The following is a 17311-nucleotide window of genomic DNA, read 5'->3' as shown; positions in this document are numbered from 1 at the left end:
GAGTGGCTTATTCATTTTATTATTCAATATAAACTTGAAAAGACTCATGAATAGATCACATTCTATGAGGAAAATAAAACTTAAATCCTTAATTTTTATAGAGTCTTAGAAATATATTTTATTCTATCAGGCAGTGGTGGCATACACCTTTGATCCCAGCACTTGAGAAGCAGAGGCAGGCGGATCTCAGTGAATTCAAGGCCAGCCTGGTCTACAGAGTGAGATCCAGGACAGCCAGGGCTACACAGAGAAACCCTGTCTTGAAAAACCAAAATAAAAAGTAAAGGAAGAAATAATTTTATTTCAATATTATGATTTGTTATTAAATCATATAAATCAAGTATTCTACTGTCTCTATTAAGGGAAATAATACACACCCTAGCCCATGTTCATACACAACAGTTCTGAGGCTAAGCAGAATGGTTGTGTTTTGTTTTACATAACCTCTGGCCCTTTCCATGGATTATTAGGACAAGAAAGACATAGTTTTTCCCTCAGAAGTAGCCAGTTCCTAGATTGGGTAGCATTCCATGATCCAAACGGCCTGGCTCAGAAAGGTATTGGCTAAGACAATGATACTCTTCTTCAGTTTGTGGACTTGGAAGCTGGAACAGCCGGTCTGCAGAGGAACTAAAGCTCTTGGATCAATGATAATTGACGTGTGTGCAAGGACCACATATGAACTGACCACATATGGAGCCCTCACAAAGGGAAGAGTGATAGAGGCCGTGTGGGAAGATGCCTGGATCCGTGTCGGATCCAAACAGTGCTTTTCAATCTTGGATGCACTTGGAATCACCCAAGGAGCTTAAAAATACCGACAACTCATTCCCACTCTCAAGGATTCTGGTTAAATTCTACACTTGGAGTGTGGCCCAAGCTATTTTAAAGCTGCCTGAGTGGTGCCTGCAGCTAGGGTGCATAGAGAGAAGCTTCTGGGTCAGTTGTGATACCCCATGCACTTGTGGTGACCAAGAATCCTCTGATCTTTGTAACATTGTTGTGGGGCATTGAAGGGCTATGGTTTCCCTGTCCCCAAAATACACATAATGAGAGTATGCAATAATATGAATCAGATAGGACAACCGTCATCACAAGAGCCACGTCCTGGAGGTGTTTGTGGGGACCAATGTACAGTCTGAATGGCCTTGTTACCCTGAGCAGAGATCAGAGGGCTGGGCTAACAGACTTGCCAGGAGATATCCCAGTTCATAGAGGTCACATATGGTTTGCCTCTGTCGCAGTCCCGTAAGACCTCTGAAGCCTCTGCCACTTCCTCTCTTTCTGGGGAAGGAAGAGACTAGGCATGGGGGTAGATCAGGGATGTGCCTTGACCTCTCTAACTCCCTCTAAGGGATAAGCATTTTTTTAATACGTCATGAAGCAGGCTGTGGGAATGGTGGGGATGATTTATTTTATTTATTTATTTATTTATTTACTTACTTACTTATTTACTTATTTATTTATTTATTTATTTATTTATTTATTTATTTATTAATTATTTGAAGCCAGGGAAGTGTGTTTCCTTCCCAGGAGGAAGACTTAGAAAGATTGCATGGCTCCACTATGGTTCCAGGCAGGCACCAGCTCATTTAAACTGGTGGTTATTGCCTTCCTACCACTCTACATTTGCTCCTCCTGCCGGGAGCATCTCATATGGGCTTCGGAACAACCATGGGAAAGTGGTAGATCCAGTGTTGCTCTCTGTTTAACAGGAGGAAAGGGAGGTCCAGAGAGCTACCCAAGGCTTTGTTAAAAATCTTGAGGCCTAAGACCCCTTAGTCCTGCACCTCTTCCTCATACTGGGTGGCTTCTCAGTGTGGGGTCCAGATGCTATAACAACAAAACAACAGGATTCTGGTGAACAGCCGACACACAGCTCAGCTCACATAGCCTTACAAGATATGATTAAGTGATACTCTCTTTTTGGAAGGAATTAAATGATCAATATAAGTAATCTCAAAAATCACATCAAGAGGTTATCATATCAGCCAGGCAGTGGTGGCGCACGCCTTTAATCCCAGCACTCAGGAGGCAGAGGCAGACGGATCTCTGTGAGTTTGAGGCCAGCCTGGATTTACAGAGTGAGTTCCAGGAAAGGTGCAAAGCTACACAGAGAAACCCTGTCTCAAAAAATCAGAAAAAAAAAAAGAGGTTATCATATCAATCTATGTTGTTTTTTTTTTTAAAGTAGAGCATTTTAAAAATTTGAATACAATTTGCACATGATATACATGTCTCATAAAAGTTCAGGAAAATAGAGAAAAACTTAAAAAGTAGAGAGCACTACTAGACTACCCAGTACTGATATGCATACACATAACACCTATCACAGATGTGATATCTGCACATGTATGTTTATCAAGTTGACAAAAGCTGTGTATTGCTCTGTTTTTCTTTTTTCTTTTTCTTTTCTGTTTTGGAATTTGGGGGTGGGTTGGGAGATCTCACCTTACAGTTAACACTGGCTTAGAATATACTTTGTAGTCCAAGCTGGCTTTGAACTTGTGATCCTTGTATCCTAGCCTCCCAAGTGCTAGGATTACAGGTGTGCATCACACCCCAACTTGATTTGTGTGCTCTCCATTTTATTTTATCATGAACATTTTTTCATGATGATATTTTAGTGATATAGTTTAATGGATAGCTGAGTTTTGTATCGTGGCATGCTGTAATGTAGGCGTCTAATGAGAGTTCCAGTTTTTAACTATCTACCACAACCCCCTATGCATGCAAACACCTTCCCTGTCTCTGTTTCCCTAGGATGGACTTAGAGCAGATTTCTGGTGGATTAAGGATGTTTTTTAAGTCCCTAGCTTTTATGCAAGCTTTGCAAATCACATGTCCAATTCTGGAGTACAAAAAGGCCCATTCCATCATCCCTCCACTAACATTTAATTTATCACTTTTTTCCTGTGAAATCATGACTTCTTAATCCACTTGGGACTTAGACCCATGTATAATGTAAAGTAGGTCACTTCCTTGGTTCTTTCCTAAGCATTATTCTGCTTTTTGTTAATAATTAAAGGATCTCTACCTTGTAAGTGTTATTCTTTCCAAATGGCCACCATTTTACTAGTTTTTTTCCTTCCAATATTTATTGTACCCACTACTTCTTAATTTAAAAACTGTTTTCATTTTTTCATTATTATTTATTTTGTCCTAATTTCCTTCTGGTATTTATTGAGTTTAATACTCAATTTTATTTTTATTCTTTTTGTATAAAGATGAAAACATATAGAAGTATGGTTTCACCACTGTGTAAAATATCAAGCAAATTTTGATTTGTAATAGGCTTTAAATTACATGTTTTATTTAACCATTATTTAGAATAATATTTTCTTTCTTTCTTCCCCTTCCTTCCTTCCTTCCTTCCTTCCTTCCTTCCTTCCTTCCTTTCCTTTCCTCTCTTCTCCTTCTCTTCCTTCTTCTCTCCTTCCTTCTTCTCTTTCTCTTCTTTCTTTCTTTCTTTCTAGACAAGGTCTCACTATATAACCCTGGCTGGCCTGGAACTCACAAAGATCCATCTGCCCCTGCATCCTGAAAATATTATGATTAAAGGTATGTACCACCATGCCCAGTTTAGAATAATATTTTTGAAACTGCCTGTTTTAAAAAGAAATCTTCATAAATTTATTGACAATACACACTGTGGCCAGAGGATATGACTTGATTATTAAGTACTGACCCCACACTGTAGTCTTTTCTTCTGCTTGTCTATGTGTGGTTGCCTATAGGGATAAGGCACAGCTCTTCATTAACAAAACACTTTAGTGCTATGGCCATAAGGTTGTTGGGGGCAGGGGTTTTGGTTGGATGAAAGCTAAGATCAGCTTTCCAAAAGGAGAAGAGTAGGTAACATGGTTACCAGGGAATTTAGGTTCAACAGAACCTGTGGTCAGCAGCCGGGAAGTGAGTCAGGTGACAGAGAGTCTAAGAAGAAAGGTCTGGTTATAGGCATTCAAGGCGAAGGCTGCCCTAGGTGCAGCTGAGAAGCCAGAGACAAAGGTCCATTCAGAGAGAGGACAGGACAGGCACACAGAGTCCAGAAATGGTTTCTTGCCCTGGTTTCTTCTTCCAAAGGCCAAGAAGGGAACACCACAGAAAGACCAGAAAGCTTACGTCCTGATTCCCATTTGTCCATAAATCCTCTGTGTATCCTAATGCATGCCAGTTCTCTGTCTTATTAAAGGAAGGGGCTGGATGAGATAGCTTCAGAGGCCACTTTTCATGCTAAAGAATTACGAGTCTAGGTTTGTGGCATTGTAGGCATATAAGCTGGGATGGAGGTCTGTCTGCAGATGGCAAAATACAGGGGAGACCAATGCCTGCTGAGAAAATCTTATTGTCCCAAGTCAGGCTGCTCACTTGGCCCTGTCCCAGGCCCCCTGACCCTAATGATATTCACTCAGCCCCTCTGTACCACCTGAACGTCTTGACTGCTATCAGAATTGCCAGTGGCCCATTAAGGGCCCGCCTTCATTCTTTCATCTAGAGCAGGTTCTCCTGGCACCAGAGGAGGGATGGTTGAGAAAATTCTTTTTCCTCACAACCCTTCTCCTATAAAGGATGAAGAAAAGGGCCAGCAGTGGCAGCTGGTTGTCACCTGGAGACAGCACCGATGGGATATGGAATACAGAATCGGGCTTCAAAGCGTGTATCTGCCACTTACTACTGTATGTTAACACATTAAGTAGGTGAATGTGTTCGCTCTCTGTTAAAATGGGGATTATAATAACAAAAGGATTCCCCGGATGAGCCTACAGAATCCTGTGAGAGAATGTAGATGAGCATGTCTCCGGTGCTTCTGCCAGGGAGCATCCACACAAAGAAAACAGAGATGGGAGGAACTCAGTTTCAGGGAAGTCATCCCTGCCAGATGAGACTAATGCGTATGGTCCCGGCTACCAGGCATCCATGGGCAGTGTGTGAAAACACGCAGTACATATCCAGGTTCCCGTGCGTCTAGGCGTCTGTGTACTATGTACACGTCAAGGGGAGCAAACGGCATACATTACAGCTGTTGGGGGCTGTGGCAGCACCGCTGGAGGGACTTGTCGAAGTGTTTGGAGCCTTGCTTAACCAATCCAGACTCTCTGGTTGTTGGCAATGTTCATTATCCAAAAGACTAGGACTGGCTGAAGAATAATTAACAGTAGGCTGGTGATTCACGTCAGCTAAGCACCCATGTTCTGAGTGCATGTGCCATGTGAATAATTCACATTTGAATATTTTAAAATATGCTCTTAAGACAGAGAAGCACTGGCGTGGGAGGCAATGCTGAAGAGCACATTATTTGACAGTTATTTTTGACTCTCCTCCTTGAAAAAGATTTTCAATGTAATTCAGCTGATCCCTTAGTCTGCCACCTTTCCAGTAAGGATTGGTTGCAAAGAACCTTAATTTGGCTTCACATAACCAAGGGTGTGTGTGCGTGTGTGTGTGTGTGTGTGGTGTGTGTATGTGTGTGTTGTGTATGTGTGTGTGTTGATGGTGTGGTGTGATGTGTGTGTGTGATGTGTGTGTATGTGTGTGTGTGTGTGTGTGTGTGTGTGTGTGTGTGTGTGTGTGTGTATGTGTGTTGTTGTGTGTGTTGTTTTTTTTTTTTTTTGTTGTGTGTGTGTGTGTGTGTGTGTGCGCGCGCACGCGCGCTCTAGAGACATGAAATCTAATTCCACTTTATACAGGTGAAGAAACTGAGGCTGGCAGAGCTTAGTTAGGCAGTGTGACCAAGGTGTCTTATTTTTTTTCCCCCACTGGTGGGCCAGGAGTAGAATATAGATTACAAATCTGTTAGAGTTCTCTGGGCACGGGCCCACCCTTTGTGATATAGTTCATTAACTCTCCCCTCAGGATAATCAACATGCTCTCTTTCTAGAAACTGGCACAGCTAGCCAATGGCTCCCTCTCTGTGTGCTCAGATGACATCATCATCTGTCTCTCCAGGAACACCAAGGAGTGACTTAAATTTTATCTACAGCCGGATCTGTGCCAGGCCTCGTCTTCAGCAGCTTGACCTCTCTTTTATCCTCAAATGCATGCTGCAATGTGGGTTTTATAGTCTCCACTTAAAATGTAAAGAAAACTGAGGCGAAAGGGGGTAAAATAATTTGAAGCTTGTGAGTGGTCTAGGTCAATTCTGGACTCCTGCATGATGGTCCCACTGCGACTAGTTAATGTCCATGAGCGCAGCAAGCTTCCTCACCTTGGTCCCACCAGCTCTGCCCAGTAGCCACAAACCAGAACAGTTGACCAATATTTCCCAGGCTGTATTCCCTTGCGTTCTGACCCAAGACCTTCCAGGTACTGAGAGGTCACAGGCAGAAGAAATGGTAGCTAAGTTTAGAAGAGTGGGTTGAAGAAATTAATCAGGGTTTTTAGCTCTGCAAGTCCTTTCTTCCCTTAAATAAAGACTCTTCAAGTCTCTATTAAACATGCAGGTTCCCAATCTAATTGGTTAGCAGGACCTGTCAATCACTGAAATCTATACAAACTGAGTATTCTCATGGAACTGTGTCCAGGGCAGCGCTGGTTCAGCCACAAAATAAATGATAATGAGAAAACTCACTTCAGTTTAAAAAAATAAAATAAAAAGACAGTGAGAGCACATCCAAGCTCTGGTGCCTTTCACTTGACGACTGAGCTGTGAATCATTATCTACTTCCTGGGAAAGGACCAGCTACTTGGAGGTCCCTAAGGAAAAGACAGACATATGCCAAGCTGCTTGACCAGGTGGATAGCCTGGTGGTGAGGCACGACTCTAACAAAACTATTTTGAGTCATCCCCTTCTGGAGTGGACGGCTTCATTTCTCCGTTAGCGTAGTAGACGTGAGCTGTCCATGTTTTGCCGCCAGGTCTCTTTAGAACAAAGTGGGGTATAAGTAAGTCAGCTGATGGCTGAGTTTTGTGTGTGGACATTCCAAAAGATGTCCCGTAGAAGCCGTGTTCCAGGGGAGATTGAGAAGAGTAGAGCAGCTTTAACCACAGAGCCTTTTCTACACCAAGGTGCGCTGTGAGCAGCCAATCAGGGGTGGAGCATGCGGTGTCCTCATTTGCGCCCCCCGGCTGTATTCTGCAGAATGACTGTTCCCCTGGACACAGGTTTAGAGAACACTGCTCCATGATGGAACTCTGAAGGAAAGAAGGCCCTTTTCTTTCACTAGTTTATTTCTTTTTCTGTCAACCTATCTGTCTCTGCTTTCAATCAGGGAGGCCCGCGTTTACACATACAAATGAGGGCCGAAACCTAGGGAGACTAGGAAGTCCCTGCCAGCGATGCCGCCCCTTTCAGAGAGCGCTTGGAACTCCTTTTCAGTCATTGTCCCTAGGAATCCGGGCACTTTTCCCCTGAATAACCTTGTTAATGGCAAAGGCTGACCCTTTGAGAGGGACTTGATTTGGGGAACAAAACTCTGCAAAGTCAAATTCGCCCGAGATTATTCGTGTCAGAAGTAAACAGAAGTGGTTAACAGTAAGAGCGAAGGTTCCAACTCCACCTCTGCGGCTTCTTAGGATTCAGCAGTGAGGGGGCTACTTGGACTCAGCACTTCCTCTGGACTCAGTACTTCCTCTGGACCCAGTACTTCCTCTGGAGAGAATTCTCGGCACTTTGGAAGGCCATGATGATGAGATAAAAGTTGAAATATAGAGAGTGAGCAGCACCAGGCAACGTGAAAGTAACCAATGCCTCTAGCCAAAACTTGACTGGTTTCATTCTGTGGCTTGTAAACCTTCAGTGAGGCGTCTTAAAGAAGAACAGAGATACTTAGCTGTGGAAGCATGGGATGAATCCATGGCTCTTCATGAGGAATTCTTTGACTTATTTGTACTTACACATTTTAGCTTCTATGTTTTAGAGGTTCATTTGATTTTTTTCCCCAAAAAGTGTGTGTGTATGTGTGTGCGCATAAGTGTGTATGTGTGTGTACGTGTGTATATGTGTGTGTGAATGCATGTGTGTGTACATAAGTGTATGTATGTGTGTGTGCATGAGTGTGTGTCTGTATGTATCCATGAGTGTATGTATGTGTGTGTCCATGAGTGTATGTGTGTGTCCGTGAGTATGTGTGTCCATGAGTGTGTGCGCGCATGCCTGTACAGGCCAGAGGTTGATATAAGATGTCTTCCTCTATGCTTCCCTCCTTTGCTTTTTGAGACAGAGTTTCACACTGAGTCTGGGACTCACTAATTCAAAAAGATTAGCTGGCCAGCAAACTCCAAGGATCCCCACCCCCACATCTCTTCCTTTACAACACAGGTATGAGCCACCATGCCTGGAACTTTTACCAGGCACTGGACCTTGAACTCAGGGCTTCATGCTTGAGTGACAAGCAATTTATAGACTGAGCCATCTCCACAGCCTCAGTTCATTGCTTTTTAATTGCACTTTACATAGGCAAACACCCACCAGCTTGCTATGTAAGTGGATCCAACAATTCCTTTTTGATCTTAAACCTATGAGAGTGATACTAAAATACTAGTTCTTTTCAGCCACCATATATACAGAAGGTCAGTCAGGCCCCATTTCACTATTGAGGGGATTGGGAGCTATATTGTTTGTTTTGGTTTGTTTTTGGTAGAGATACTGGGGACTCAACCCAGGGTGTCATGAAATCAATACATTAGTATTTTTAACAACAACTATAAAGCCAATTCTATATCATGGGTTCTTTTAATTGCCAATCTAATTTGCTGGTTTGTGAGAATTGACATAATTTTTATCTATTTCTTTTGCAAAATGGTTTTCTATGTTATTGTAAAGTGTTTGTAGATTAGAATATAACAGATTTTTTAAAATACATTTTTGAATTTTTATTTTTATTAGATGTATTTATTCTGTGTGTGTGTGTGTGTGTGTGTGTGTGTGTGTGTGTGTGTGTGTATGTAGGTCCACAATGTGTGCACATTGTCCACAGAGGTCAGAAGAAGGTGTTAGATCCCTTGGAACTGGAGTTATAGGTGGTTGTGAACAACCATATGGTTAGCATATGGGTGCATATGGGTGCTGGTAACTAAGCCTGGGTCTCCTGCATGAGCAAGTTCTCTTAACCACTGAGCCATCTCTTCAGCCCCACAGAATTGAATAGACTTTGAAGATTAAATGAAGCCTTAAGTATTAGTGTGAAGGTCCCCAAATGCCAACTCATGCTTCCTTTTGTCTTTATCCTGTTTAAAGTCTGCTTCCAGGTCTCTGTTTTTCTCTTGAGTGAGGAGGATAATGGCCGCATGCTTGTGTGCCACATTGCCATTAGCAATAATCAGCGAGAGACAAGGATATCACTTTTAAGTAAGTCATATCTTCTCCGGGTTGCCTGTCACTACTACTTTCTGTTGTCTCATACCCAACTGCTTTCTTTATTTATCTCACTGCTCCAACTAGCATTTGGGTTTTAAAGCCACAACTTACTCTTCCTTTGGTGTTTTATGCTTATAAAAGCTGAGGCCCGGCAACGTTTTGTGTCCTACCCGATGTTACACAGTCTATTTATAGCCAAACTGGATTTTAGACTCCTATGTCCTAAATCTTAGTTTAGACCTGTTTGCATCCTACCATAGGGCCACTCATCTGAAGACTGACTCAGGTTCATTATTTTAAGCAAAATCAAACATGTTTTTACAAACTGTGGTTCTGTTTATTATGCACGATGAAGAAGTGAGAGGGTTAGACTTTTTTTTATAGGCAAATAATGTATATTTCCTATGAAAAAAATTGAAGGCAAGATTTCTTAGCAGGTCCTTAGAGAGACCTATGCATAGAACTATAGAACCTTAAAGCTGGGGTTCTAGACAAGCTCAGATGATACAATCAGATAGAAGTGTGATGCTAACATAGGTTCAAAAAAAGAAAAGAAAAAAAAAGAAAAAGAAAAGAAAAGAAATCAGCCACTGTCATAAAGTCAGTTTTCACCGACTTAAAAGAACAGTGTCATTCATGTGTTTTAGTCCTTACTGCTAGCCAATGCAATAGGTTCTATTGCCTATTACCCATTTCATACCCATAGGTGTCAAAGTTTGGTTCAGTTTACCAAACTGAACAACTAGTAAGCACCAGAGAGGGGACTGGTACTCAAGAGTGTCTGAACACAAAGCTACCAATGCTTGTCCCATTGCCAGCTCACCAGGAAAGCATAGGTGACTGCACAGCTCCTACAGAAAGCCCATGTCACGATTCTGCTGCCCGTGTTATCATCACCACCAGCTGGCGTCACCGTCACCACCAATGCTGAACATCGTTCTGATCACAGATGATCAGGGTGACTTTGCATGCCCATCACTTTTGTGTCCCTCACAAAATCCAACATGGTACCAGCTGTCCAGTAGAATCCCCGAACTCATTTAGTACAGTGGAAATCTGCCACTCTAGTCTCATTACTGCTTACGAGTACACAATACATACTTATTTTTTTTCCCTCCCTTGGTCCCCAATGAACACTGATTTCTAACCAAGCAGGCACAAATAAACAAGGAAATCATGTGTTCATGATTTTCTCGTCTTAATAACGCTTCTCTGTTGGTTCCATTTGGGAGTTCCTCTGGACAGGGTAAATGGACTGTTTTTCCTTCACAAAAGAGAGACACATTGGCACCTACAGTCAAACTAAGAACCCAGGAGGCCAAAGGTGAAGCCAAGTGGGAAACGAGAAAGCTAAAGGTGAAGTGGTCCTCAGACAGGCCGGATGCTTTGCCTCGGAAGTGCTGGCAATCTCTTTGGAAGAACTTGGAGTATCTCTCTGCGTTTGTCGTGTGGGAGGGGATTGTTAGGCCACTTTTCACTGATCTACCATTTTCCAGTACTCTACCCCATTAATTTACGTGAAATTGGGGTATATCAAACTTTAGAAAGGCTGAAAACATGACCAACGTACAAAACCAAAACGCTTTACTAGAAGTCTGTGGCTATGGGGATTGGCATCGGCGGGTACCTAGGAAGCACAGTTTGGCCTTTTATAGTCCCAAGGCTCTTCCCTAAGCATGGCTCACTGCTGACCCTGTGTGCCAGTCAAGGACCAGACATAAGCACAAAGAATTATCAAACTTCAGTCAGTACTAGAGGCATCCAGAACATGAGAAACCAGGTTGAAACCCAGACGCCTCATCCTCACAGGGTTGTCCCTGGTGTCTGTGGGGAGGGAGAGGCTAGGATCCGAGTTGTGATTGACAGTCCAGGACAGCAGGAAAGAGCCAAGTGCTATTAACACCCGCTCCGGCACTCTGATTTTCTCCTTTCCTGGGAACCATTAAAAGCTTCCAAGCACTTGGGTGGCACAAAGAGAGCTATTGTTTCAGAGAAGGTAACACTAATGGAGAGGCCTCTAACGAAAGCTGGGGGCGGGGCAGTGCTGCAGAAGCCTGGAAGTCCCTTGGGCAGGAAAAGGCCTGGGTGAAGAGGAAGGGCAGGTGCTCAGTTTGCTGGGAAGGGGACTTCCCAGGTGAAAGTGGGCATCAAGGGAGGAGGGGCAGGCCACCATCGGGCTTCTGGCCTGAATAACTGGAGGAATAAAACGTGCTTTCAGCCAAAGTACTCCTCCTACAAAAGTAGTTTGCACAGACAGGAAAATCAGCTAATTGGGCTGGGGGGGGGGGTGACCAGGTGTGGTTGCAGGTGCCTTTAATCCCAGCACTTGAGAAGTGGAGGCAGGATAATTAGAAATTGGAGGTCATCCTTGCTAGGTTAAAGTGCCTGGAGTACATAAGACACACACTCTCTCTCAAAAAAAAAAAAAAAAAAAAAAAAAAAAAAAAAAAAAAAAAGTCAAAAAGCTAAAGAAATCGGAACTTTTAGGGGGAATTTAGGAATTTTTAGGGGGAAAGGGAAATTTGGGGGTGTGGGTGGGGGCTTCATAGACAAAGCTGCCTCCATGGTATCTGCTGGACACAAACCAAGACATACTCACCTACCTATAACCAGCTAAGAAAGTGTCGTCCCACTCTTGAAGCTGACTGGTCTAGCTTGAGTATTCACTGGGCATTGCCACATTCGCTCTTATCACTTATAGTAGAGAACCCAGTGCTGTTAAAGGGCAACAACCCCTGTGGATATTTGCCTCCGTACAAATCAAACACTGAAGATCCTAAACAAGCACCCTGGTAAGAACAGGCTTCTTTCTGGTTCATGACATTTGCTTTTCTCTTTGTTTTCAGTTTTTGATTTCTTATGGACTATATATGTATGTGTCAACTGTGCATCAATTTTGTTAAAATTTTAAATAATTTTAAAAAATAGAAATGCTATTTTCTCCATATGAAGGTAAATTGTGTGTTTCATCCAAGACCAAATCTCATTGGGGGAAAAAAATTGGATATTTTTTTTCTGGCCTTATCGAATTTTTACAGTTTTTTTTTTTTTGTTGTTGTTGTTGTTTTGTATTTCTGGAATTCCTTGCCATAAAATAGGAGTGTCTTAGGACTTGAAGGGCCTTAATTCATTAAAATGTCATAAACAAATGGCAATGTGGCCACATTTTATTCTGTTCAGTCTGAGTCTCCCATCATGAGGCTGTATCACTGGGGATTTCAGTCTATAGTTGGGAAGGAACAGGGCTGTGATGTGTGAAAACACATTTCTCCAAATTGCATTCACTAAAAGTACCACTCCAGCACTGAGAGCAACCGGGAATGCATAATCACGCTCATTGGTTATGTTTCAAAATTGGCCCTGTGAAAAACATGAAGAAAATGACATTTGCTTGGGAACTTTCTTTTCCCCAGAAAGGATATTTAAAAAGAATGTTTTGTACAACTGATCTGATAAATTTTTATTGGATCATTTTAATTTTTCTCTCCTCTCTAGCAGAGTGTGGGTTTTATTTTCTTGTTCTCTAGCACAGCCAGTCACAGCTTACCAGCCTATCTCTCCAAATACTACATGTAATTTGGGGGTACCCCATTTATTTCTCTAAGCACCTGAGGCTGACATTTTAAAAAGAATTTCTCATCTTATGGAAGGTATGAAGAAGCATTTGGGACCATGAGCACAATATTGGATTATTATAGTGGGTGCTAGGAATGGAACACCCCATCATAGACCCTCCCCCCCCCTTTTTTTTTTTACAGCATCTCACTGTGTATCCAGGATGGTTTCAAACTCTAGATTCCGTTTCAGCCCTCTTAAGTACTACTAGAATTTAAGGGGTGCACCACCACACCTACCTGGCACCATACATTTCTTTTTCTACTCAAACAACAAAGAAACCAATTGCCTTCCACAAACATCAAGCAGAATTGATTCTAAATTTTTTCTTCATAGACATATCATGGATCTATAAATCCATGGTCTAGAATTCATTGCCAACCCCATATGACGCTGGTGGCCCTTTGGTCTTCCTGTTCCAATGGCAGGTTGGTAGCAGATAGGGTTCTCAGGGCACAGGGCAGCCTGTCCACCGGACACCTCTGTCTGTAATCATGGCATGCCAGAGCCATTTAATTCCTTACTCAGTGAAAGTGATACCTTTTGCCCCTTTCTTGGAGAGACAATGAGCAGGCTGCATGGGAAACAGTCCTTAGAAACAGGGTCCTGGAGCCTATGGACAAATTTTGACCCTTGATGGTTTTGCATAAGGTCAGTGTGGCCAACTCTACCCGGCTGAGGTCAGCTAAAATGAGGTAACTGAGGACGTACAGGACAGAACTACCAGCTCCTTTGTTATTTCTGGAACCTGAACTGCTTTTAGAAATAAAGGCTGGAATGTTCCATAGGAACTCGGAGCATGGGACAGAGGGGCCCAGCACACACTCTGTGTGGGCTGTTGAAAGCCAGTCCCTTGGCTTTCCTCTGTGACTCTAAATAGGTGAAATCACATTACCCTGCAGCAGCCAGTAACTATTTCCATGACACTGCCCAGCATCTGTGCTCAGTGTGCCTGGGTTCACCCGATGAAAACAAAGTAGAACGCAGTCCAGGCTCTCAGTGTCCAGCTAATGTCTACCCAGTGTCAGCCTGACAGAGACTGTGGTGACCGAGAGAAAACGCTTGAGATTTAAGGACTGATCTATTGGACTATCCCAGAAAGAGGTAGGTTCCTTGGCACATTAAATTTAAAAATAAATAAATAAAAAAGTGATAAAAACAATAAATTTTTAAAAATTTAAAAAGCATTTTAAACAAGTCATTTATTTACATGACCAATAAACAGCATAAACAGAGCTGATGACTTTCTCAGGATCAGCACAGACTTATAGACATTGCCCTACTCTCTATTAAAAAAAACCTGTCTTAAAATTCTTTTTGACATGTTAACACTTTCTTTCATCAAACAGATAAACCCTTAGGAGTTCTGTACTTAACTGGCAATCACTCAAAGGCATTAGCCAGGGGAAGGACATTAACAAACCCTGTTATATAATGTCAAAACACCCAATCAAGTTTACAAATGTAATGAAATGGTCAAACCAGTTTGGGGAATTCCTGTAGACCACACAATATATTAAGTAACTTTTACCATTTTTATCTTGATATAAAAATTTAAAGCTACAGCACTTATAAAACATGTAAGACTGCCACATCCAATGTGTCCCATCTTGAGCTTGATCTAAAGCTGCATGTGGTGGTTCACACCTTTGATCCCAGCAGTGGAAGGCAAAGGGAGGCACAGCACAAGCTGAAGGCCAGATGGACTGTATGGTAAGGTCAAAGTCGGCATGAATTACGTGAGACCCTTTCTTAAAAAAAAAAAAAAAAAAAAAAAAAAAAAAAAAAAGTTTTATATACTTAAATTTCTCTCTGATGACCTGATGACAGCACTTCAAAATATGTCTGATAACTTCCATGTTGTCACTAATAAAACTGAGGGGAGGGGGCATTCAGTCTGCACAAGGCTGTGTGACAAAGTTCAGTGAGTGGCGGGGCGAGATTAGTAGCATGAGATTGGAACACAGGATTCTCCAATTTCAAATTCACACTGTTTGCCTATGCACTAAATCATCTCAACAAAATGGCTAAGCAAGGAAACACATATAAATCCAGAAAGCAAATAAATAAAAACTCAGATCTTAATTACACAGTTAAGATACCTCAAATACAGTATATTGACAGCTGATTGTATCTGCCTTGGAAGTGTCTACCTGCCAACCCAAGATTGATTCTGCGTCATGGAAGATCCCTTGACCCTCATGTGATACCCCATTAAGAACCAGATTCCCATTGCCAAACATTTCACATCAGAACAAATTATACATATTTCATTATGCCTATGAGGAGATCTGATTTCCTAGTCCAATGCTATTTTTGAATATTTTCAGGCATGGGTGGAATATGTGGTTCCCCTGTGGCCAACTCAAAACACAGAGCATGGAGTATTTGGTATATTAATATCATCATTCCCTCACTGTGAGGAGACCAGTTATAAATTAGATGAGATTAGAAAGCAGGCTCCTGAGAATTGGTATTTTAAGGAATTACCTAGAAAGAACCAAGGGTGTTTTTTTTTCCCTTCTCTTTCTCCCCACATGGTAAATCATACAGAGGAGCAGCCTGCCCCAGATCCCCAAGAGACAACATCTTGAGCGCATATGTTATGCTGGGCTCTGCATTGACAGATCCAAGAACTCCAGCGCAAAATCACCAAAGTTCCCAAGTTAAAAATGAAAGTAAGATCATCAAAATTGGTATTCTTATTGCGACATTCCCAGCAACTTCATAAACAGCCATGAAAGTGGACAGCACCCCAGGTTAGTGAATATACCCACGCAAGGATCAACCTGCATTGTGGGTGTGAAGTTGCAAACAATCCCATCTACCTCCCACCTTACCAATATCTTCACTCTTTTCAGAAACATCGTCACATTCAACAGAAATAATGTTTAGCTTATTTTACGAGAAGGCTTATCTAAATATATGCCATATTAAAAATAGTCATGATATAAATATTTCTCACAAGAGCTGCAGCGATGGTGTGAATAAAAAACTCCCTTCTGAGATTTCAGTAAAACCAGATCTCACAAAGGATCTGAAAGAAAACAAAACACACACACACGAAAACAAACAGACACACACACAAAGAGACACACACACACAGAGAACAGACCTCATGTTAATCTGATTTACCGTAACAGTTGCTATTCCCACACTATCTTATAAAGTATGATTCTGTCCCTTCCCAGATGAAGCAAGAGAGAGACGAGCTGTTCCAGGTACCACAGAATAATGTCCAGGGTCGGGGCTACCTAAGCATGGTCAGTAGCAGCTTACTGAAATCACAAATTTCAAATACAGCAAAATGTTAGTGCTGACAAATGGCCAAGCATGCAGGGGGATTCTCCCTCCCTCCCTCTCTCTCTCTCTTGCTCCATGCCCCTCTCAGAATACATACAAACCCCCAAATCCACCAGCTGGAATTTTTTAAATTGTAAATTAGATATCAAAATGCTTACGGGCCTTACAGTGAGATAACATCAGGAGGAACGGTGCGTGGAATGGATCTGGCATTCTCACAGAGAGCGTTATCTTTGGTACAAGTACACACGGCAGGGCATTTTGGCTTCGCTGGTTTCTTCCCCTCAGTCAGCAAAACCACGGAAAAGAGGCAGAGGAAACAGGCAATTCTTCTCAGGGGGATGCAGGCATTTCCCATTCTTCTGCTTCTTTCCGATTCCATGTAGTCGAGAAAATATCCCCACACATGAACAGGGCTTCTGGAATTCAGCTGCTGATTGTCTTGCTCTGAACAGGTCACACAGGAGTCCACCCTCCTCTGCCTCTGTATCTGCTTTTTCAAAACAGGGACCTCAGGCTGCTTCGTGAGCTGTTCCTCGCTCAGGCAGTGCACTGCTCGGGGGAAGAGACCTGTGAGGTGCTGTGAGATGGGAGCGAGCCAACTGCGGGAGGAAGAGAGCCGACTCACATCACAGAAAACAGTGAGCACAGACCAGTCTTCGAAGGCAAGCGAAGTGATGTAACAGAAAATAAACAGCTTTCTGCTTTCACCAGGAGGCCCTTTAATTGTTACCAAAAATAGGACGGCATTATGTCTTATTAGTGGGTGGGTGGGCGGGCGGTGGAGCAGTCATCTCAGCATAGGATGTGGGCAATCTCGGGAACCTCTGGGAATTTGCTTTTCATGTAGCAAACAACCTAGTAAGAAAAGCTAGCTTGGGGGCCAGTTTTGGCTGGGAAAATGAAGTTAAATGAAACTCTGTCTGCAGCTAGAGCCGGGCTATTCCTTGCAGAGTCCACCTGGTTGATGCCACTGTTTGAAAGATAACCCCGAACACATGGAGAATGCATGTGAGTGAATACTTTTCTGACACTTATCACGATTGTGAATTATTGTATTTTCATAATCCCCCACCACCATGCACAGCCCACTCACT

General features: G+C 42.5%; 1 protein-coding gene across 1 annotated transcript in view; it reads right to left on the bottom strand.

The window, feature by feature from the left end:
• Lgi1 (leucine rich glioma inactivated 1) overlaps positions 1–16941 on the bottom strand; it is a 42999-nt gene extending 26058 nt beyond the window's left edge. Inside the window, exons 1-2 of the mRNA XM_028882909.1 lie at positions 16382–16941; positions 15877–15948 (exon numbers count right to left, since the gene is read on the bottom strand). Of these exons, the coding sequence (XP_028738742.1) occupies positions 15877–15948; positions 16382–16596 (287 nt within the window). The 5' untranslated portion in view covers positions 16597–16941. The remainder of the gene's footprint in view (positions 1–15876; positions 15949–16381) is intronic.
• Positions 16942–17311: the final 370 nt, after the last annotated feature.

The sequence above is a fragment of the Peromyscus leucopus genome, chromosome 1 (assembly GCF_004664715.2).
Source record: "Peromyscus leucopus breed LL Stock chromosome 1, UCI_PerLeu_2.1, whole genome shotgun sequence".
Classification (NCBI taxonomy): Eukaryota; Metazoa; Chordata; class Mammalia; order Rodentia; family Cricetidae; genus Peromyscus; species Peromyscus leucopus.
Note: the sequence above shows the minus strand (reverse complement) of the source record. Positions and strands in the feature narration are given on the sequence as shown.